This window comes from Triticum aestivum, chromosome 1A (genome assembly GCF_018294505.1).
Source record: "Triticum aestivum cultivar Chinese Spring chromosome 1A, IWGSC CS RefSeq v2.1, whole genome shotgun sequence".
In the NCBI taxonomy this organism is placed as follows: domain Eukaryota; kingdom Viridiplantae; phylum Streptophyta; class Magnoliopsida; order Poales; family Poaceae; genus Triticum; species Triticum aestivum.
The window spans coordinates 418,122,727-418,146,152 of NC_057794.1; the positions used below are offsets into that span (position 1 = coordinate 418,122,727).

Below are 23,426 nucleotides of genomic sequence, written 5' to 3' on the forward strand. Positions count from 1 at the left end.
TATTTAAACCCTCGGGCCAGTGCTCCTCTGAGTGTTGGTCCAACCCATCAGCTACCGGTGGCCACTAGGGGCAACTCTGGGCTGGCCTACAGGAACCTTGGACAATCCGGTGTGCCCTGAGAACGAGATATGTGCAGCTCCTATCGGGATTTGTTGGCACATTCGGGCGGTGTTGCTGGTTTAGTTTTACCATTGTCGAGGATGTCTTGTAACCGAGATGCCGAGTCTGATTGGAATGTCTCGGGAGAAGGAATATCCTTCGTTGACCGTGAGAGCTTGTGATGGGCTAAGTTGGGACTCCCCTGCAGGGATTTGAACTTTCGAAAGTCGTACTCGCGGTTATGGGCAGATGGGAATTTGTTAATGTCCGGTTGTAGATAACATGAAACTTAACTTAATTAAAATAAATCAACCGCGTGTGTAACCGTGATGGTTTCTTCTCGGCGGAGTCCGGGAAGTGAACACGGTGTTGGAGTAATGCTTCATGTAGGTTGTTCTAGGATCACTTCTTGATCATAGTTGTTCGTTCGTGCTTTGCTTTCTCTTCTCGCTCTCTTTTGCGAATAGGTTAAACACCATATATGCTAGTCGCTTGCTGCAGCTCCACATCATACATTGCCTTACCTATAAGCTTAAATAGTCTTGATCGCGAGGGTGCGAGATTGCTGAGTCCCTGTGACTCACAGATTACTTCCAAACCAGATGCAGGGACCGATGATACCGCTCCAGACGATGCGCTTGAGCTCAAATGGGAGTTCGATGAAGACTCTCGTTGTTACTATGTGTCTTTCCCAGATGATCAGTAGTGGTGCCCAATTGGGGCGATCGGGGACTTTGTCGCATGTGGGGGTTGATCTTTATTTTGGTACCGTAGTCGGACCATGAGTGTATTGGATGATTGTAATGTTATTCATGTATTTGTGTGACGTGGCGAGTGTAAGCCAACTATGTATCCTTTCCCCTTTTTATCTATTTACATGGGTTGTTGTGAAGATTACCTTGCTTGCGACATTGCTTTCAATGCGGTTATGCCTCTAAGTCATGCTTCGACACGTAGGAGATATAGCCGCATCAAGGGCGTTACACATGTGTCGGAGCACGACTTAGAGGCATAACCGCATAGTAGGCATGTCGCAAGAGGGGTAATCTTTACACATCCCATGTACTGAATAAGAAAGAGATAAAGAGTTGGCTTACAATTGCCACTTCACACAATACATAAATATAGCATTACATCATCCAGATACAATCAAGGTCCGACTATGGAACTAAAATAAAGACAACCCCAAATGCGTAGGTCCCCGATCGCCCCAACTGGGCTCCACTACTGATCGAAAGGAAACGAAACAACCCAACAAACACGATCTTCATCGAGCTCCCACTTGAGCTTAGCTGCGTCATCTGCACTGGTATCAATGGCACCTACAACTGGTTTTGGAAGTAAACTATGAGTCACGGGGACTCAGCAATCTCACACCCTCGCGATCAAGACTATTTAAGCTTATGGGTAGGGAAAAGGTAGTGAGGTGGAGCTGCAGCAAGCACTAGCATATATGGTGGCTAACTTACGCAAATGAGAGCGAGAAGAGGAGCAAAGCATGGTCGAGAAGCTATACAGATCAAGAAGTGATCCTAAAACTACTTACGTTCAAGCATAACACAAGAACCGTGTTCTCTTCCCGGACTCCGCCGAAAAGAGACCATCACGGCTACACACGTTGTTGATTCATTTTAATTAAGTTGAGTGTCAGGTTTTCTACAACCAGATATTAACAAATTCCCATCTGCCCATAACCACGGGCACGGCTTTCGAAAGTTCAAAACCCTGTAGGGGTGTCCCAACTTAGCCCATCACAATCTCTCACGGTCAACGAAGGATATTCCTTCTCCCAGGAAGACCCGATCAGACTCGGAATCCCGGTTACAAGACATTTCGACAATGGTAAAACAAGACCAGGAAAGCCGTCCGATGTGCCAACAAATCCCGATAGGAGTCGCACGTATCTCGTTCTCAGGGCACACCGGATGAGACATCCTACGAGTAAAACCAAACCTCAAGTTGCCCCGAGGTGGCCCCGCAGTCTACTCGTTTCGGACCAACACTCAGAGGAGCACTGGCCCGGGGGGGTTAAAATAAAGATGACCCTTGAGTCTGCAGAACCCAAGGGAAAAAGGCTTAGGTGGCAAATGGTAAAACAAAGGTTGGGCCTTGCTGGAGGAGTTTTATTCAAGGCGAGCTGTCAAGGGGTTCCCATTATAACCCAACCGCGTAAGGAACGCAAAATCAAGGAACATAACACCGGTATGACGGAAACTAGGGCGGCAAGAATGGAACAAAACACCAGGCATAAGGCCGAGCCTTCCACCCTTTACCAAGTATATAGATGCATTAAAGTAAATAAGATATAATAATGATATCCCAACAATAATCATGTTCCAACAAGGAACAAACTCCATCTTCACCTGCAACTAGCAACGCTGTAAAAGGGGCTGAGCAAAAGTGGTAACATATCCAAACAACGGTTTGCTAGGCAAGGTGGGTTAGAGGCTTGACATGGCAATATGGGAGGCATGATATAGCAAGTGGTGGGTATCGCGGCATAGCAATAGAGCGAGCAACTAGCAAGCAAAGATAGAAGTGATTTCAAGGGTATGGTCATCTTGCCTGAGATCCTGCAAGGAAGAGGAGAGAGTCCATGAAGAAGACAAACGGGCGTAGTCGAACGAATCCTCACAAACGCGACGTTATCGGAACTAACCCGAAGAATAAACACCGGAAAGAAGCAAACAACATAGTGAACAACCATCACATAAACATGGCATGATGCACAATCAAGTATGATGCATGTTCGGTTTAAATATGCATGGCATGGCAAAGTGCACAAACAAAACTACAAGTTAAGTGGAGCTCAATATGCAACGAGTTGCATATTGACGAAACACCACATCAATTATTTAGTTCTCTCCCGTTTATGTACCCAACAATATTAAATGTTGTTAAGCATGGCAAGAGGTGAAGCATAACAAAACTATACCATCTAAACAATTTAAATGGGGCCGGATATAACAAACAACAAATCCGGTAAATCCCCATATGCATTTAGCAAATTAATGCAAACAACAAATTAAACATTCTTGATGTTGTTATCATGATGCGGATGACATTTGCAAGTTTTATGCAATTTTATGAAAATGTTGATATGAACATAGATATGAAGCATTTGTCGCCATGGCGGAAGGAAAAGGGATGCCACGGCGGCGAAACGAAAATGTTACCATGGCAACATATCGGTTCCGGTAGCTCATTGAGATACCGGTGCAGAAGGAAATGTGACGTGAGCGTGTCATGCAAGATGGTGGGGTGATCCCGGTAACCGGGTTCCCACGGGTTAGCGGCAAACGAGGAGGACCGAGCAAGTGACAGCTCAGACATGGTGCAAACAACGTGTGCATCTCATACAACACATGCAATCGTTCTCGGACGGTCATCTCGGGGTTATACCTTCGAAGCATGCATTTCGGAGCGGATCGGTTCATAGAGGAAGTAGTCGTTCATGGGTCATCGGGGGAAGTAGTGGTTCATGTCCGTAGATGTTTGGGGTCACGACACGGAACTTGACGTCCACGGGGTCTTCAGCGATGGTCGTGGTACATGTTTCGTAGACGTTCGGGCGGCGGTAGTGGGACATGTTTTCGTAGAGGGACTTGACGAAAAGCACGTTGACGGTAGAGGTACAAATGTTCTCGGGGTTACTTGTCGGTCCGGTCTTGACGGTCTCGTTTTTGTGACGGTAGTCGTACTAGTCGGCGGTAGTGGAACTTGATGGATCCGAGGACTCCGGACGTCATGGTACTTCACAACAACCGGGGCGGTCTTGACGCATCCGACCCGAGGGACTTGGCGTGTCCAAAACGTAGCAGCACAAATGTCTCGGTCGGGAGCACTCGTTCGGGCGTCGTTGGTCTTGCGGGTCGTGGTACTTGGCGGTCTTCGCGATTCCGGAGACATGGTGGAGGTACTTTCCGCATCATCATGTAGCCGTATTCAGTGTCCGCGGGGCATCGGCTATAGACTTGGTGCTTGGCGTTCAACAAACTGTTGACCAACAACGTGAACAGGAGACGAAGAGGTCTCTTGCAGTCTTCTGGTCAACGTGAACAGGAGGCCAGATCTGGCGAAAGGAAGGGGAGGCGGCCCCGACCTGTGGACCTGGTGTTTGACTGAATTCGAGTCCACGGGGACAAGCTAGCGAGCTACTGCTGCTGTTCGAGGCGAAGCAGGGGCGCGGGTCAGTCGAAGCAGAGGCAGCGGCGGCGGGGCTTGGGGCTGACGAAGAGGATCCTGGCAAGGACGACGTTCTTCAGCGAGGTGGCGACGGACTTGGGGTGCAGGGGTGCCGAGGCGCCGAGCTGCAGCTGTTCGCTGCAGAGAGAGGCAACCATGGGACGCGAGGAGGCCGGGAAGACGGGGAGGTCGAGGACGGTGGCGCTGCTGCATGGCGGCACGGCGGCCGGACGTCACGGCGGAAGCTGGTCGCCAGCAGGGGCGGCTGGAGTTGGCCTCCAGTGGCGCGGGGAGGCACGGCGCAGAAACGAGAAGGGCGGCGCTGCAAGGTCGCCGGTCCGGCAGGGCCGCAGTGAGGGAGCGAGGCGGCGGAGATGGATGCGGGCGCGAGTGCCAGAGAGAGGGAGAGGAGTGAACAAGGGAGAGAGGCTTCGAGCGTGGGTGATGTAGGCGAGCGAGAGGAGTGAGGAACGGGCTATGGGGCCGCCGGAGTTGGCTGCCTGGAGGACGAGCGGGGAAGGGCGAGGAGAGGGGCTCCTCTGGCGGCGTGAGGGGAGAAGGTGAGGAAGGGATCGAGCAGAAGGGAGAGGCGGCGCAAGGGAACGAGGGGTGACGCCTAGGGTTAGATAGGCAAGGTCGGCTGGGCCTTGGCCTTGGGTCGAATGGGCCGACCTAGCTGCAGGTTGCAGCTGGCGCAACAATAGGGAGGCCCACCTAGCTTATGGGCTCTCTTCTCCCTCTCTTACACTTTTCAAAACAGCAGAAAAAAAGGAAGAAAAGGGAAGAAAAGAAAAGGGGTAGAGAAAGTGTTTGGGCATGGGAATAATTTTTACGGACTCGTAAAAATGTGCACGGTCCAAGAAAATAGAAAAGGTCAAGTTTGAAAGATTAAATTCAAATTTCTTTGAATTTAATTCAAAAGGTTTGAACTAGGATTGGTTTTTCAAAGTGCCCAAAAATGTTGAGAATTTAGGTGGAGCTCCGGAAAATGACGAAAGGACATATGGCAAAGTTAGAGGCCAAGAGTTGTGATGACTAAAGCATTGGGATTTTTGCAAGTGTGTTATGGGTGATTCCAAGTTAATGGAATATTCTATAATAGCTCCCTAAATATTAGGAGGATATGTTATAAAGAGAAACCACCATGTGAGTTCCCTCAATTTAAATGGATCGAAGATCCATACGGTTTATTTAGTTGAGTTGGAAAGATTAAAAACATGATGACATGATGCCATGCACATGATGACATGATATCATGCACATGATGCAATGATGAATGCAACAAGCAAAAACAAAATCACACAACGAATCTCGAAAACCCTGGAAGGCATCTGAAGCTCTGGTCTTGGGGCGTCACAGTGGCCTTGTATAAGGCTAGCCATAGTGGGGGTAACTTAGGTAGTAACTTAACACATCCCAAGGCAATTTTGCTTATGTGACAACTATTTAATGAGGAAAGAGGTGCTTGTGGTAACATAATATGTTACTATAACATAGCACTTCCTGAGGCAAAATGAGTCTATGAAATAATAAATGAAGCAATCTATGATACTATTACTATATTACTTTGCACTATGAAGATAGTAATTTACACTAGTGTCATGTATGACACTAGTCTAAATTACTCCCCATTATGATCAGACTAAGAAAATGGAGGGAGTACTTAGTTTAGGGGGGAAAAGGTTGAATCAGAACGTTGAGCTGAAGAAATCATTCATGACGAAAAAAACTACTCCCTTCCTGGCTTTAAACAAGAGAAGTACTGAATGAAAATGAAAAGGAACCCAACCGGCCCCCCTCCCCATCGTTCGCCATAAAACCGCACCCCACCCCACCCCACCCCTCCCACGCGCGCGACCACAAACGCAACCAATACCCCTCACCCCCTACCTGTTCCGCCACGGGAAAAATACCCGAAAGAAAGGCTCCCAAGCAAGAAAAGGCAGACGAGGAGGGTCGGCCTAATCCGATCTGCGGTCTCGTCAAACCGCCGTAATAATTTCACTTTCTTCCGTTTTCTCCCCGTCGTGTGTTCTTGTTTCTCTCGGATGATTTTGCCTCCCTCCTCCCGATCGGCGCTAGATCGACCCGATCTAAATTATCGGCCACGGGCAGGGTTGGTAGGCAATAGCGCCGTTGATTGGCTAGGTTTTCTCGGCTCAACAGGATAATTTGGCTGCGGAGGGAGGGGATTTGGTTGCCGATCCGTTGTACGGTTAGTGGGGATTGGGGATTTTGATGGTCTCGAGGAAACTAGAGAGGAAAAACTCACCGGCTGCTGTCCTTGTCGGTGTTAAAATTATTAATTAAATAAAGAATCAATATGGATTGCACCAATCCTTTGTTGGTTCGAACGTATTTGATCTTTATCACACGAGTGATCTTCTGTTGACTATCTTATTAAGAAGCGTGGCCTGGAAAGCATAGGACTGTAAGATCACCTAGGAGATATTAGCCTCTCCAATTCCGAATCTATGTTGTAGACATGAGTATGCTAAACCGTTGTTATACTTGTGGGCTACTTTGTTGTTTCCAGAGGTCATGTTGGGGTTGTTATGCTTATTTTCAAGGCTGCTGTCAACTCCTAGTGAGAAATGCTACATTGTCACTAATCTTCGTATTTCTACTTTTGATAGAAATCACAAGCCTGGGAAATTTCTGTTTTCATGTATAATGTAAATTCACATATTTGATTCCTATCTGTGCTAGCAGCCAAGTACTAATGTTTCAGTCAGTTATGAACTTATCCAAACAAAATAACTCCTTTTCCGGATGCTTTTTTATTCTACTTATTGGTTGTTATGTATTGTAGATTATGATCTTACGAGACTGATGGTGTAAAATTATTTCAGGATTTCTGTTGTGTCAATATTATCACAGCTCTTGACTTAGAAGCGTGCAGAACCTACGCCTGCTGCCTGTAGGTTATTGCTAACCCCTTCCCACAGTTTAATGAACTTACTTTTGTGCTTGAGACATCTGCTTTCAATTTTGTTCTGAAGGTGCATTTGTCTTAACCATCTGCTTTACTCATTTCTCATCCTTTTTGTAGTTGTCTTAATATATATATTTACATTTATTTCACTGCTGATAACTAATGTAACATTTTACTATAGAACTTTTCCTGTGGCAAATTACTAATTTTAATCTGTTGTGATTTGCCTTGTTTAATGCCGTCAATGTCTTGGAACAGTTTGTACGAAGATTCAAGCTAGTAATTCATATTTCACTATAACGCATGTTAGACAAGAACTATTGTACTGATGAAACTTTAGCTTCACGATGTTTATTTCTTAATGTCCAAAATCTTGAGAATGATTTTAGCTATTTACCATTTGTACCAGAACTTTCTAGAATTGTGATTAGTATCTTTGCAAGGCATGAGTTACTTTGCACCATGATAATCTTCTTAGTCCTTATGGCTAACACTGATTTGGAAACTAAAATATGATCCCCCCAGATGATCTTAAAGCTTTAGTAAGACAGTTCCTTTTTCTTTGCCATTGTAAAAATGTATTAATGTTTAATTCGGTATTGCAATGAAATTATGTTTAGCAAGATAATGTTTTTCTTAATCTGTATAAGTGCTCGACTTGAGTCAATTAATAATTCTTTCTTCAACAATTCTAACGATAAAGTAGATTCGTCACAGTTGATTTCAAGATGACAAGTAAGAAAAGTAACAGACCTACAGTCACATCATGCACTGCTCTGCATATGGAATGGGACAGGATTTCTTGCCCTATTTGTATGGAGCAACCACACAATGCTGTTTTACTTATATGCAGTTCGTACAAGAATGGCTGCAGAAGTTATATTTGTAACACAAGCCATCGACACTCTAATTGCCTAGACCGGTTCAGAGAAATGAATGGAGATAGTAAGGTCCGTGATTCACACTCAACCTCTTCGGTGCTTTCAAACTCCAATAACAGAACAGTCCAACCAAGATCTCACTATAGTATGATTTCCAGACATTTGTTGAGCCCAAGCCTCAGAAGACACACTGACAATGCTAATAACCAAGAATCTGCTAATTCAACACCATTCTTAGGAGAAAGTAGCATTATAATGCAAGAATGTCATGATGCTATGCAAATTTCAGTTGACATGAAGTGTCCTCTCTGTAGAGGATCAGTATCAGGCTGGATTCCTGCTGGAGAAGTCAGAAAGTATCTGGACGAGAAGTCGAGGTGTTGCTCCCATGATTGCTGCAAATTTGTTGGTAGCTATGAGCAGCTGCGTGAGCATGCTAGAACAGCTCACCTGCGTGCAAAGTCTGCCCTTGTAGATATCTCAAGGAAAAGGTCTTGGGATCGCCTTGAACGTGAGCAGGAGTTTGGTGATGTGATTAGTGCAATCAGGTCACAGAATCCTGGTGCAGTAATAGTTGGTGACTATGTTATTGAGACTAGAGATGCAATGTCTCCTGATGAAGATTCTGGGGAAGAAAGTGGTGATGAGTGGTGGTCTCCTGCCCAAGACCAAGTAGAATCACCGGATAGACATCGTGCCCCTAGGCCCTGGCTGAATGGAAGACTAGGATCACCTACCATTTGGCCAGATGGAAGGCATGCCTTCCCTAGGTTTCTGCCACAGCCCAGGCCATTCAGTGATAGGCGCAGCTCACGTGCAGATTGGCAGGGCATCCGACGGTCAAGCGCGCAAAGCTGGCTGCGCCAGGGTTTCTCGAATCGGCACTCTAGGCACACCAGCAGTTACCGCGGATATCGCCATGGCATCTTTGATCGCCGTTACGCTGGAAACAATCGTGCAGGTATTGATAGGAGGCAGGATGGCCCAACATTTCCGCCGGGAAGACGGCAGCGTTTGAGATACACGCAAAGAAGCCAGCATGATCCATGATCGGCCGAAGCAACACTACCTGTGCAGTATTTAGTTATTACAAACAGCCAAGCCATCCTTGTAAAATAGTTAGTGGTGGTTAAGAATAAATATCTTGGCCTATTTACTATTCGTGTATTATATCTGTTAGAAACGTTCTAGTGCAGATGCAGAACTTCCCTTCTAAATGTCTCTATTCAATGCCTTGTTCTTGGTAGTCTTTGTCTTTTTTTTCTGTGTGAGGTGGTTCTGTGATTAAGTTGAAATGAGATATAACTGCATTTTCTCCCAGGGATTGGTTCATTCTTTCCCTTTCTCTTCGTTCTTCATATGGATTCTTTCATGCCCTGTTACTATGGTTACGCTGATGGCATTTATTGGTGCGAGAGCTATTTCATCATGGTGATATTTGAACAAATTTGCTCATGGAAATAACGGGGGAAGGGGAAACAAATATAAAATGAGCAATGTATTTTCCTGTGAAGTGTATCAAGGAGAATCATGCATGACATCCATCTCCTTTTCCGCGAAGAGTTTCTAGTAGTTTTTTGCATGAAGAAATGATGGCTTTTGATTGCACAAGACTCGAGAGTTCATAATATTGCTGTTGCTAGGTTATTTTGACATGATGTGTGTGTGTTGGGGGGAGGGGGGGTTCATTGTGGAAATCATTGCTGCTTATGTTCTGTTGTTTTAGTCTATAGGGATTGCGGAGTGCAACTCATTTAATTGTGCTATCGCCTGATAACTGTTGCATCTCCAAATATCTTGTAGAGCACTTTCTTTAAGTCGTCAGAATGATGTGGATGTCGTTGGGTGTATCCCAGAAAATGGCAATGACAGATTTTGACTATTTAGTCATGAGAAGATGATGATGATATAGCCAGACAAGAAAACTAAGGTTTATCTAGTATGATCGTTGTTTTGGATATTCAGCTGGTTTTGGGTACAGGTCTATCAAAACGTTAAAAAGGAAATTTGGCGTTCAAGTCCCACTCAAACCTTCTTATATGCATTAGTTTGACGATACATATAAGACCAAAACGTCTGGTTGCACTTGCACATGACAAACAAACAAAAGTCACGCCCTTGAGAAAGGTGACTGAGGCGGGTGACGGAGTAAACCCTAACTGCCACCCGCCTTTCAACCCTCTTGCTGCCGCTAGGGTGTATCGCCAGGCAAAACCTGCGTGGCGACAGGGAGCTCCAGATCGGAGGAGGGGGGGGGGGGGGGTACTGTTGTGGAAGCTCTGGAGGTACGACGAAGGACATTGCCATTGGTGAAACCGGCGGAGGGGGAGGGAGGGTGCTGTTGTGGAAGTGCTGGAGGGTTGTTGTGGTACGACGATGGACATTGACATTGGTGAAACCGGCAGTGGACTCGACATCAAATCGGACTAGTCGTACAACGGCATGAGTGTTTTTTTTTCAGTTTCTCTTTAGAGATTCTTCGTGTTTGGTTTGGGGCGGCGAAGTGGCTGCGTTATCCAAGAGTAGGAATAATGTTCTCTCCGTCCTTTACCTGTTTCGTTGGTGTTTTTAACACCAATGGAGGATGTGTGGAGTCTTCGACGGGTCTTTCGGGATTCGATCGGTTTAGTTTTCCAGTGGATCCATCTGGATTTGGGCCGGCTTTTATGGTCTTCATAGTCTTTGGAGTCTCTACATGCTCTTATTGACGTATTTTTCTAGGGGGTGGCATTTGCTTTGTAGATTGCGGCCACCGGCGTCTTTTGGTCTGCATCGACGACTTCTTGGTGGATCGTCGTTGGTGGATGCTGGAGAAAGAAGACTTCGGCAACCTCAAAATTTGAATGCTTTCTATTTTTGTGTGGGGTGGGGGGTGGGGGGGGGGTTGTACCGATAGATGCATTTGCCATAGTTCCAGCATCACGGCAAACCCGTGTCAAGTATATAGCGGATTTGGGCGCTCTAGCCAAAATGAATCCTTTTTCCGCTATGACCTTCTCCATTATACGGCCTTGAGTCTTCTTGAAAGAAAAAAAGCGTCTGGATGCATATGATAAATATGTTTCTTTGCAAAGCATTTTTCTGTTATATTTCACCATGTCACAGGAAGCGGAAGCGAGTGATCCAGGGTGTGTTTTGGCCATGACCACAAAATTTGGTTAGATGGCAACCAATTCTTTTGGCATGCCAATGCCTTTTTGGCTATCCTAGTTTATTTTTATAGCCAATGTTGGTCAGTTCATGGGCAACCAAAAGCTCCACCAAAATTTAGCCTAGGTAGGGCAAACCTAGGCTAAAACCAAACATGTCCTAATATGATCACCTATAACATTGTATCCTACTGGGCAATAGTCATACCCCGAATATGGCAATGACGTAATGAAAATCCGTAAGTCACGAAGAACATTACAAAGCTCAGTTTAGCAAAACTAAAGAACACGGCACTAAACTAAGGAAATAGCAATTCAGGCAGCAAATAGAGCAAGAGGCTGCAACCAACCAACAGAGCATTTTATTGCTGGCAATAGCAATAGTAACCATTTTTCGATATCCAGCTTTCAGGACGCATAATCTGGATTCTCAAACGTCTAAAATCTCAATACAGTTACAACAAGTTTTACCACTTCAAGCCAAAGTCCAACGGACAAATAAGACCTAAAAGTACTGTATATAATACATTTCTCCATTGTAGCTTTGTCTCAGGGCACACTCCACATCAATCGAGGCACGAACCAACAGTGAATGATGTTTTTTCTTCTGTCTTCAGCGAGCTTCGTATTGAACAACTGCCCAAGCAAGGAGACGGTTTAATCAGAGATTGCACACAGCACGCAAAGATTATATGTTGCAAACAAATTCAGTTTGAACTTAATTAAAATCTAATATTAAGTGGTATCATTGAGCATACATCAGATCTTTCTCAACCATAACAACCATGAGAGCATTTTTTTTTACTTCTTTTTAGTTCATGGTCAAAACAAAAACTAAGAAATAGACAATCACGTGCCTGCTTTGAACCTAAAACCAACTAATTCGTCGCAACCACTTTGCAATTAAACATCAGTAGGCCTCACAAAAGTAGCAAGATCGACCGTATTCCTAATTATCGATAGGTGGGCCAGGTGGCTGCATCTTGAGGATCCAAGGGATATGTCAAGTGCATTGTTTGTAATGTAAAATACGTATGTAACTGACATGTACCCGGTTATTTTCATTTAACACAAGTCAACATAGTTAGATTTAGTAGCAATAGTATTGGCTTTGAAGACAGAAAAAGGGGTAGCAACATTGTCTTTGACGACAGGAAAGAGGGGGGAGGGGGTTAAAGAAACAAAAGTGTACCTCTACAAACAGAAAAATATTACTAGAACACATAATTGCATAAACTGTGCTGCGGTATATATCCGTTAAAAAATTTGTGCTCATGGCATTTCAAAACGTTCAAGAGGCTATGTAAATCTTTCAAACTTTTATAGCTTGGCTAAGCCACAAAGTGTTGCACAAATCCGTACTCAATTGGTTTATAGTATATTAACAAGTTCAATAGTGGATGAAGTTATGAATAGAAACAAAGTAACAGATAGAAACAATCTGATTAATATACCTCCTTGTGAACCTTAAATACAAGTGGGTGAGCCAAACACATCATGTATTTAAGAAAGGCACAGAAGTTAAGTATTATGATCATTACAAAAATCAGGACTTGGTGTTCTCATTTTATAAACAAAAAAGATGGTTCAGCTAAAGTAATTGTTGACAAAGTTATAAGTAAATTGGTCCTTGAGAATCTCCAACCATTTATGTTTCAAAATTATAATGAAAATGCCTAGAAAACCATGTGAACTTTGGTGAAAAAACCCTCTTAATTGTGTTTGCACGAAACCTTGAGGTAGAAAGTTCGGTTTAAAACTTAATGGTGGTAAGCGGCTATTCCCTAAGTTCAAGAGGTTGTGTAGACTTCTCCAAACAATCTATTTCAGTATTGTTTTTAGAGTTAAATGCACTGGCAGTCCTAAAAGTTTCATCGGGGTGTCACTTTAGTCCTAATTCTTTCAAAATGCACCTTTAGGTCCTCATTCTTTAGTAAGTGGTTCATGCGAGGTCCTTTTTCCATGAGCGCTCATTGCCCTGCAAGTGTGGCGCGTTGACCCACGCCACGTTGACAGAGGGCCCAACCACCAGGCGAGAAAATTACACTGGAGGTCCTAAAAGTTTCTAGGCAGTGTCATTTTAGTCCTACTTCTTTCAAAATGCATGTTTAGATCCTAATTCTATAGTAAGTGGTTCACGCGAGGTCCTTTTTTGCACGATCTTTCTCTGACATGCTTGCGTGACGCATTGACCCATGCCATGTCAACTTAGAGGCCGTTGTGGTTGTTCTTTTTTTTAGAGAAAGCCCCTTGTACCCTCCCCCTCTTGACATTTCCCACCTCTCTCTCTCTCTCTCATGCCCACACCGTCGCCATGGCTGGGGCAGCAAGCTCCTCGGCAAGGAAGCGAGTGACGAAGAGGAGCATTGCAGCAGCGTCGGCAGTGTTGCCTCCTCCACAAGCTATAGAATGATCGTGCGAAAAAGGACCTCGCATGAACTACTTACTATAGAATTAGGACGTAAACGTGCGTTTTGAAAAATAATAGGACTAAAGTGACACTGCTCATAAACTTTTAGGATCACCAGTGTATTTTCCTCGCCAGCCAGTTGGGCCCTCTGTCGACGTGGCATGGGTCAACGTGCCACGCGGGCAGGTCAACGAGCACTCGTGAAAAAAGGACCTCAAATGAACCACTTACTAAAGAATTAGGATCTAAAGATGCATTTTGAAAGAATTAGGACTAAAGTGACACCTTGATGAAACTTTTAGGACCTCCAGTACATTTAACTCTTGTTTTTAACTCTAGCTTGAGTAAGTGACAAACTATTGCAGGAGAAAATGGAAGCATGCACAAGGTACATATACACTTGAGTGACCATATACACCTGGCACATACTTGCATCCAATGTGCATTAGTATAATAAATTGTCCTAAATAAAGTAAGATTGGTCGAAGAGTACCTTCAATGATATATGTTCCATAGTTTCTAAAAAAATCTAGATAACCACTTGAATATTGGTGAAAAATCTGCATAACCTCATAACTTCAAACCATATATTTTACCCCAGAAATTGTGTTTGCAAGCAATTTTGGGATAGAAAATGAGGTTTCCAATTTATTGGAGTTATGCAGCTTTTTCCCAAGATTCAAGAGGTTATGTAGACTTTTTAAACTTCCTATTTCCATATGGATCTTCATTCTCCTTGAGCAAATCAGAAACTAATGCACAAGTAAATGGAAGCATGTAGACAGCTTATAAGCACTTCCAGATCACCTAGAACTGGCACATACTTAGATCCACTGTGCATTAGTAACTATACAGCGGGAGATTACAATGATGGACATGTGGTGACCAACTATTTCCACCGCTAAAGGAGGATTGTGAACACTTCCAGGTTTACTGAAACTGAATTTCAATGTTTCAGATGCATATTATATCTTGTTTTCTAAACGTAATTGCACAGTAATGATTTTGTGTGTTTGTTTGAGGTGGTAGTCAGGGAACTATGTTCACTGGCTCAACTAGATCAAGAAGGACATGTCAACAGCACAAGGCGCAAGCAATTTATAACCTATCAGACAGATTAAGAATGGGTGGAGTGAATAAAGAGAAGGGGCCATACTCCTGCGGGTGCGCTTCTTGTAGAGGATGCGGTAGCCACACTCACGGCACTGGATCACATCCCCTGTCTTCAGCGTGTTCTCAGCTCCGCAATCTGTAGGAACGCATACACATAATCGTTGAAAATATGAAGGGGGAATCAAATTATCTATACGAGAAATCCAACGGGGAGCTCAATGATAATTGTGAGAGGCACAGGCAAGTCAGATCGGCACAACGCCGTGCTTCTGTTCGTGGTCGACAAATCGAATCAACGCAGGGCGCGTAACATCTGGGCGAAAAATAAACGAGAGAGAGAGAGAGAGAGAGAGAGAGAGAGAGATCACCTCCGCACAGATAGCTGACGGGTTCCGGCTGCTGTGGATCCATCGGGGAGACCAGTAGAGGGTCGCAAAGAGGATGGAGTAGGGTTTAGAAAAGTTAGGTTCGTGAGGGGCGGCGCCGCGAGCGGGGTGAAATAGGGAAGGCAACGCTTAACAGGCTGGCCACTTTTCTCTGGGCCGTTAGATCAGCAACTTTATCATCTAGAGAGGGGGAGGATGGTCGGGGTTCTGGCGGCGATAGGAGATCAGAGCATCTCTACCTTTTTGGGGTATGACTTTTGCTCTGATAGTTAAGATCCCGTAAAAATATTCAATGGTTCCAGCAAAATTATATAAACCCTCCAAAAACATCTGCTAAATTATAATTGGGTTCATCTTCCTCGCCACATCTCCCCATCCGCAGACGAGGCAGGAGCAGCGGCGGAGGTGCCGCAGCGCGAGAAGGAGCACACGTCTTGCCGATGACGACGACGCCGTGGAGCAAGATGAGGAGCGCGGGGACGGACGCGAGGAGCAGGCAGCAACAGCTAGCTAGCGGCGGCGGCGGCTAGCTAGCTAGAGTAGCCCACGGTCGTAGTTCATAGGGCGGCGGCGGCAGCTAGCTAGCTAGAGTAGCCCACGGTCGCAACTCACGGGGCGGCGACAACTCGCGGGGCGGTAGCTAGGGTCTAGTGGTTGCCGGCATCAACGCGTTCCAGCGAGATCGCGCTTGGGGAAGACCGTGGCGGGAGCTGGAAGTTCTATTCCGCCAACCGTTTTCATGTTTTCAGTCCTGTAAAAAAGAGCTCAAATCCCGTAGATATGAAGGAAATGATCCCGTGGATTCAGTATCCCACAAAAAAATCGGGACGGCCGAATTTGCGGGATCTATTCAGACCGGCAAAACGGCCTTCGTCCCCGAACCGGCGGTTATTTTGCCGGATGGCCCGGTTTGCAGAATCTGCTAGAGATGCTCTAACGTGGACCCGCAATCTCCCTTACGTCGCCCGCTTCTCGTCCTTTCCCGCGCGTGCTACTGCTCCGCTTCTTTTTTTTCGTTTTATTAGAGTGCGAAGGAGTAAGAGTATCTACATCCGAACTTGGAAAATCCAACCCCTTAAACGCCAGCGCATCCGCGGGCAGTGACCGGTCACGCCTCAAATATTTCATTCTACATCCGGATACCTCAAATTAGAAACCTCAAATCCATATTATTACATGCAACATAAACTGATCTTTAAGAGGGGCTCGTCCGGCTCCGCCAGGCCCATGTCCGCCCGCCGGCTGCGTTCGCAAGAGTGTTGGTCCGGTCGCTGACAAGTTAGCGTAGGGCATGGCACACGAGCCGGCTCACAGGACTCAAGGCGCCATCTCCCATGCCCTACTCTTCCTCGTCAGAGCCCGGAACCCGAACGGTGCCGATGGATGCCAGGTCGATGATGGATCCGTCTTGAGATGAGCCGATGACATCCATCATGACACGGTTGCGGCGCCCGAACCGGTGCACCATACGGGGCGTCGGAGAATGCGACTCCACCTCGTCGACGTCCACTGCCGCGAGGACTACCGTCGCCTCCCGCGCCCACTGCCTCGCTTGGCGGGCACGCCACGCCATGTTTGCGTCGGACGACGCCCATGGTGCGTCCATGGCCTCGGCATGCCAACAGAAGGTTTGCGCGTCCGCCATCGCAGTCGGACGCAGGCGGTCTGCAACGCCTCCAGTGAGGCAGCGATGGCACATCTAGCATGGGATCCATGTGCCATTTGGGCGAACGCAATGTATTCTCGACGGAAGGAGTCCGAGTGTTACCTCGCACGGGCCTCCTCCCGAGAGTGGTGAAGCGCAGGCCAGACGGCAATCTCCTCCTCGAGGGTCGCGTGGGATGAGCTCGGGGTCGATGGATCTGAAGGTGTAGGACTCAGATCCACTACCCGCCATGCCGGAGAAGGTAAGAGATCGCCGGACAGGAGCATGGGGGGTAGAGGGGAGTGAAGTGAAGTGGCTAGGGTTTGGTCCGGCGAGCGTGTGGGGAGGAATATATGTGGGGTCGCGCGGGCCAGCATGGGCCGGGGACGACGTGGCGGACGTGCTCGGGCGCCGCCATATCCATCCCATATTTAGGCTGGATATGGGGGGCGCTCAGCCCGTGCATTTGAGGCCCATTTGAGGCGCCCGTCTAGGTCGCATTTTTGTGACCGAGTGGTCCGGCCGGGCATTTCAGGCGGGTTTGGGGCGTCCGGCTGCAGATTCTCTAAGAGTATCTACAACCGTCATGGTGGAGGCGGCACCGACAGCCTGGGACGTGGAGGCGGCTTCGGTAGCCCCGCGAGGCGGCGCTGGAGGAAGCCCTCTGTGCATATATAGCCGAGAAGCGGCGAAGGAAGGCAGGGAAGGCGATGGCAGTGACGGATCAGACTGCTCCAGCAATGAACAGATTCGCCTCGATCTGTTCACCGTATTCAAATGTAAGGGTAAGGGCAAGGCCGACCACGGGTGAACTTTTTCTAATGTCCTTTCATTTGTAGTTAGTAGAGCATGTTTTTTGGTATTCCCGATGACATGTATTCAATTGTGTATGTACGTTGCATGAGATTAATATGGATTTGAGGATTTGGTTTGATGGATCCAGTTGTGGAGGAGCAATTTTATGTGTTGTCCAATCACTATCCACGGACGTTTGGGGCCGGATTTTGCTACTTGTGGTTGTAGATGCTATAAGGATAACTCCAATGTCCCTAAATGTTCAAGCCGTGGTACGGGCATTTTTCTGCCATCAACACTGTAAATTGTAATCAAACGTCGGCAATGTGGGTGGTATAAAAAAATTCCTCTAAATCAGTAACAAACATGGCGAGGTTCAGGGAAATACAGACATTCAGATTTGATACTTATTTGATGTCTCTGTTTGGATGACCAGCTCCTCTACCGGCTACCGCTATCCATGCGAATGTCCGATGTGTTTGTTTTGGTGCATGTCATTGGAGTTGCGCTGAGTGAGTGAAGGGGTGGACGCGGGGCGAAATCAGTCGAAAACCATGGCAACCACTTAGACGAGGGGCTTTCATTCTTCCATCTCGCTCTCTCAGACTCTCTCACATACACATTGTAATCTCTGATTCATACACAAAACAAAGAAAGCCTTTCCGGAGCACGAGGCGTAGGGTTGTTATCTCCATTGTAAGAGGCCCGGACTAATGAAAAACACTTTCGTCACCCGTTTGCACCTTGATAGATCATGCGGGAAAAGTGAAAAACACTTGTGTCGCCCATGGAGTGGCGGGAAAAGTGAAAAACACTTGCGTCGCCCATGGAGTGGAATTGACAAAGAGCAGATAGTGAGCTAGGGTTTGGTCCGGGTGAGGGTTTTACTGGGGACAGAGTGGCGTCCAAGCCGCTTGAGGAGCCGAGTTTGGTTAGCAAAAAATGACCGGTCGGCTAGTAACCCAGCTGTAGAATCTCTTTAGATGATACACTGTATGGAGATAAAAGGATGACATTTTGCACATCCAGAATTTTTAGGCAAAGTATATACAAGAGGAAACCGCACATGGTGTGCGAGGAAACCTGCAAAAGCAGAACGCAGCAAAGATCGCGTCTGGCCTTACAGTTTTAGGCTGCAAACACAAACGTGTATAGCAATGGCGAGATGTTGGAATTTCATTGAACCCAGATTTGCAAGAAAACACAGACCCACTGAGAAACCAACCCAGGATTTGTTCCAATGCATGAAAAAGAAGCTCATTCGACATTGCCTCAGGTCTTTGCTAATACAGAGCAGCTCAAAGTTCACACACATGACCACCAAACGTTACAACTCATGTATTCCCATGTAAACAAGGAAAAACTGACAGAATATCACAGGCTGGGCCCGGCTAGTTCGTCAGTTCCATGATAGCACTGACTATGTCACCGTCAGCAGATTTGAGCGCCTTCACAGCCTTGGGCCTAGGCACACCGGCCTGGGTCATCACCAGTTCAATGTCCTTAGGCTCAACTCCAGTCTCATCACAATCCTCGTCATCCTCCTGAACAGCTGTAGAAGCCTCAGGGTTTGAGATGACGCTGCTAAGATCAGGCGCTTTGAATTGCTCGGCAGCCTGGGACTGCAGCTGTGAGCTCAGATCCTCAATCTTAGCCTCACCGAAAATGACATAGGTGTCAGAGGCAGGGCTCTTGAATACATCTGGCTTGGAGATGACAAACAGGATCTGGGAATGAAACAATAGTTAGCAGCAAGAAATTAACCAAGAAAAGTTGTGAAGACAAGATAAGAGCACTCGGCAGCTCACATTCTTGCTCTTCTTGACAGTTACACGGCTCACGCCAGTGATAGTCTTCATGCCAAGCTTCAGCATGGCCTTCCTGCTCTTCTTCTCACTCCTACTCTGCTTAGATCTTCCACTTGCATCAACTCCTGCTCATCATCAGATAGTAAACAATTAAATTTGATAACATAGACCAAGCATCAACAAGTTTGAAGTATGCAACAAAACAGCTTCATGGGACCATAAATTACACAATTAGTAATTCACAGTTTGCAATGCTGAAGTGTGAAAGCATCAAGACATGTACAGTAATAGCATAGAAGAACACCATCAATATGTCTTGGCCTCACATCATAAGTTGCAACAACTGATTGGCAATTGAAAACCATGGACACAAAATGGAAAAAACATCAATTGATCGACGGTGGATACAGAAACAATGGATATAATAGAATATACTGCAATTTTCAAACCAGTATTTCAATCAAGCTGTCAAGTACTACTGCACTATATGTCAGGGAGAACATGTCAACAACAATTTTACTGTAAAAAAAGCTGTCATGTTTGAGAACAAACACACAAAAACTGAACAGATTATGTGAATGCAAATAGCACTAAAATGAACCTAAAGGACCAGTAAATACACATGGTACTTATCACTCAGACAGATATGCGGATTTTAAATGATTTGTTGACAAAAATTAACCTAACCTTGCTACCATTTTGTAATTTTTCAATTAGTCGATACAAACTTTCATGCAAATAAATAACTAAGGCATATATTTAATATTGAACACGCATACGATCAGCCAAAAGCGTGTAAAAAAATACTAAGAATTTCTTCATACCCTCAACATCATCATCTTTGTCATCCTCGTCATCATCATCCTCATCTTCCTCATCATCATCATCCTCAACTACGGGCTCGTCTCCCTGGAAGCACAAATTATTTCAACCAGTTTAGATTACCTGACAAGCAGTGACAAGTAGAGAAACAAAATCTGACCAGATCCGATAAATACAACAAATTAATCTGGATGCATGAAACCAAAATACAATAAACAGTCCTTGTTGCCATTGATCAAATAGCACAGCATGATCATTGGTGGGCAGACTAACAGGAGGCCAAGTAGTCACCCTGATCTAAATGCTCTTATGTCTTTACAGAGGGAGTAGCTTTTTTAGTCAGGATCTATAAATAATTCTATTGCCAAAGGAAACAGAAGTTCATAGTCCTAATTCTATAGTGGTTCTCCCGACAGAGTATCAATAGCTATACCTGTTCTAGATACTACTGTATCTAGTAAGGCTAATACGACGGGAAAAAAAGACCTTAAAATCATCTGAATAAGATTCAATATTGAAGTTAATTTAGTGGTTAGCACGTCCTATTTCCGCATGAAGGATCCAATTACTAGCATCCCAAAACTTTAAATCTACGTTCAACGCAAAGGGCGTTTGGTCCGTGACCATCTAAGAAAAACATCACCAACCTTGTGAAACGGAGGAACCACTACATATCCCGTCAAACCGTATCGCGTGCGAGATCTAAGAAAACCTTCCCCGCATATAATCCCCAAGCACGCCTAACAACAACAAAAACGCATCCTGGCGCAGCAGGCAGGCGCGATCCGGCCGAGCGGAACGCGAAGCACGGGCCGATCCGAACAGAGGAGACAGGCGGGGGGGGGGGGGGGGGGGGGGGGGGGGTCAGAAGGGTTAGATCATCACCTGCGCAGCGAGCTTCTGCTCTTCCAGAACGGCGCGGAGCAGCTCCGCCTGCGTCGCGGTCTCGGCCGTCATGGTGGTTGGGTGGGCGGGTGGAGGCGCCGGCGCTGCTGGAGAAACCCTAGAACCCTAAGTTGGAAAGTGGGGGCTGTGGAGGCGGAAGCAAAGGGGAGTCACTGCGACGGAGACGGCGCAAGGACGCGTGACGTTTTATACAAGTGACCTTAGGTCTGAATGGGCCTGTAGGGTTTTCGGCCCAATGTCAACATGACGCGGCTACAGTCCGAGGTTTAACTTTTCTTTCCTCGAGGTTTACATTTGTGGAGAGCTCCTATTTGATGCGCGTAGACGTCAAACAGGCTTTTCTTTTTCCATAAAAACAAACAGCTTTTTTTCCGTCAAAAAAGCAGTTTTTTTTAGTCAATCTCGCGAGGCTTTTATTAACTTGGAACAACGTTTATAGGTATGAAAGAAATGTCACCCGGGGTGCCTAACCAAACATGATGGCCAACCCCTAACTTCAAAACATGCCTCGCCAAATTGTGAGCCTTGATATTCGAGCTCAACTCATGGGCAAAACTACAACTTATGAAAGAAGAACTATAGTCTAATTTCTTATAGAATTGCGTCATAGCTTGTCAGATTCCAATGGTTGATATCATCCACCACGACATTGCAATCAGTTGCCACATGGATCCAGTGCAAGTTGAGATCTTCGGCAGGGCTAGAGCCTCCCGAACCGCTAAAGCTTCAAGGGTTGGGGGGGGGGGGTCATGGATTCCTTTAAAAAGGATAGCCGAAGCCCCTGGAAAGCTCTAGTGTGATCACGGCAGTTAGCCGTTGCCACCCCTCGTCCCCGATTTTGTGCTACATCAACATTGGTGTTAATTTAAAACTTCAGTTATGGTGGCTGGATCCGTCGTCGTGGACGGGGGACTGCTTGCTTGACAGTTTCCTTCATTGGTCCCTCGAGGGTGTTTAAATCTGCTATATATGTTTTGATAAACTGGTATGTCGAAAGAGGACTCTAAAATATTCCTTCATATATTGCCTTCTAGCTCTCCACACAGCCCAGAGTGTGGTCACCGTCAGCACATACTCTTCCTGATATAGCACCTCATGCATAGCAAAGATCCAGTTTTTTGCATTTATATCACTGTTCAGGCTCATCCGCTCCACAAGTTCTTCGTTAGACCATGCCGAGATGCATCTCGACATGGTACAGTCTAGTAAAGCATGCCTCCGTGAATCTTCACACCCGCACAACGCACATAAGTTGGTGTTGGCCATGTTTCGGTGATGTAGCAGGTCCATCGATGGCATCGAGTGCCTAGCCAATCGCCACATGAAAACCTTAAGCTTTGACGGGACCTTGGTGTGCCATAAAGTTGTCCATGCCTTACTGTTGGAATTCAGCGTTGAAGCCCCCGAATGTTCCTCTATCCAGTTTACCCGACGTTCCCTCGTATGCATCACCATCATGTACGCTGATCTGACAGTAAACTTGCCGCTTCTCTCAGCGGACCATGCCCAGAAATCTTCAACACTTCTTGTGCATATTGGGAACATGATGGTGTCGGCATCAAAGGGTAGGAAGTTGGTTTGGATCATATCCTCCCTCCATGTAGTTGTGGTACCATCAATGAGCTCCGACACCATCGTGGGTGGGTCGGCAGTAAGTGCTGCTATAGGGCGCATTGGGTCAGTCCTAGGTAACCAATTGGACTCTCATATTTTCGTGTTTTGCCCATTTCCAATGTGTTCGATTGCCCCTTGTTTCATGATCTCCCTACCATCTAGCATTGCTCTCCATATTTGTGATGGATGACTGCCCAGATCAGCTTCTAAGAAGGTTGAGTTCGGGTAATAAGCTGCTTTCAGTATCCTTGCACTAAGAGAATCAGGTTCGACCAGTAATCTCCATGCTTGACGAGCCAACAAAGCAAGGTTAAAGATTTCCATGTCCCTAAAGCCCATACCTCCTAGGTATTTTGGCTTAGCCATAATGTCCCACGAAACCCAAGCTGGTTTCCTTCTCCCTTGTTTACTACCCCACCAAAACTGTCGAATTATTGAAGGAATATTCTCACATAGCCCACGGGGTAATCTGAAACAAGCCATAGAGTAAACATGTATAGCCTGTGCAACTGACTTGATAAGTACTTCTTTTCCCGCTGTCGACAAGAGTTTCTCCATCCATCCCCTTACTTTCTCCCACACTCTGTCTCTGAGATATTTGAATGTCCCCATCTTTGACTGGCCAACATCTATGGGCATGCCCAAATACCTGTCACTCAAAGTTTCATTGCTCACAT

The 23,426-nt window shown here is 46.0% G+C and overlaps 3 protein-coding genes across 9 annotated transcripts; 1 reads left to right on the forward strand and 2 right to left on the reverse strand.

The window, feature by feature from the left end:
* Nucleotides 1–6,112: 6,112 nt before the first annotated feature.
* LOC123053654 (uncharacterized) lies at nucleotides 6,113–9,442 on the forward strand. 7 transcript variants are annotated; one of them, XM_044477203.1, is made up of 4 exons: nucleotides 6,151–6,277; nucleotides 7,138–7,209; nucleotides 7,938–8,170; nucleotides 8,260–9,442. In XM_044477203.1, the coding sequence occupies exons 3-4, from the start codon at nucleotides 8,157–8,159 to the stop codon at nucleotides 9,149–9,151; spliced, it is 906 nt and encodes a 301-aa protein (XP_044333138.1). In that variant the 5' UTR covers nucleotides 6,151–6,277; nucleotides 7,138–7,209; nucleotides 7,938–8,156; the 3' UTR covers nucleotides 9,152–9,442. The 7 variants fall into 7 exon arrangements, with proteins under 7 accessions (XP_044333123.1, XP_044333145.1, XP_044333108.1 ...); XM_044477195.1 differs by having other exon boundaries at nucleotides 7,138–7,205; XM_044477188.1 differs by having other exon boundaries at nucleotides 6,113–6,277; nucleotides 7,138–8,170.
* Nucleotides 9,443–11,590: 2,148 nt separating this feature from the next.
* On the reverse strand, nucleotides 11,591–15,351 carry LOC123053691 (DNA-directed RNA polymerases II, IV and V subunit 12). The gene is made up of 3 exons (XM_044477220.1): nucleotides 15,142–15,351; nucleotides 14,817–14,909; nucleotides 11,591–11,886 (listed from the first exon to the last, which is right to left on the reverse strand). Exons 1-3 carry the CDS (start codon nucleotides 15,182–15,184, stop codon nucleotides 11,864–11,866), a joined length of 159 nt encoding a protein of 52 aa, XP_044333155.1. The 5' UTR covers nucleotides 15,185–15,351; the 3' UTR covers nucleotides 11,591–11,863.
* Nucleotides 15,352–18,844: 3,493 nt separating this feature from the next.
* LOC123053699 (nascent polypeptide-associated complex subunit alpha-like protein 1) lies at nucleotides 18,845–21,337 on the reverse strand. Its single transcript, XM_044477227.1, has 4 exons — nucleotides 21,115–21,337; nucleotides 20,232–20,316; nucleotides 19,408–19,532; nucleotides 18,845–19,326 (listed from the first exon to the last, which is right to left on the reverse strand). Exons 1-4 carry the CDS (start codon nucleotides 21,184–21,186, stop codon nucleotides 18,991–18,993), a joined length of 618 nt encoding a protein of 205 aa, XP_044333162.1. The 5' UTR covers nucleotides 21,187–21,337; the 3' UTR covers nucleotides 18,845–18,990.
* Between the last annotated feature and the right edge of the window lie 2,089 nt (nucleotides 21,338–23,426).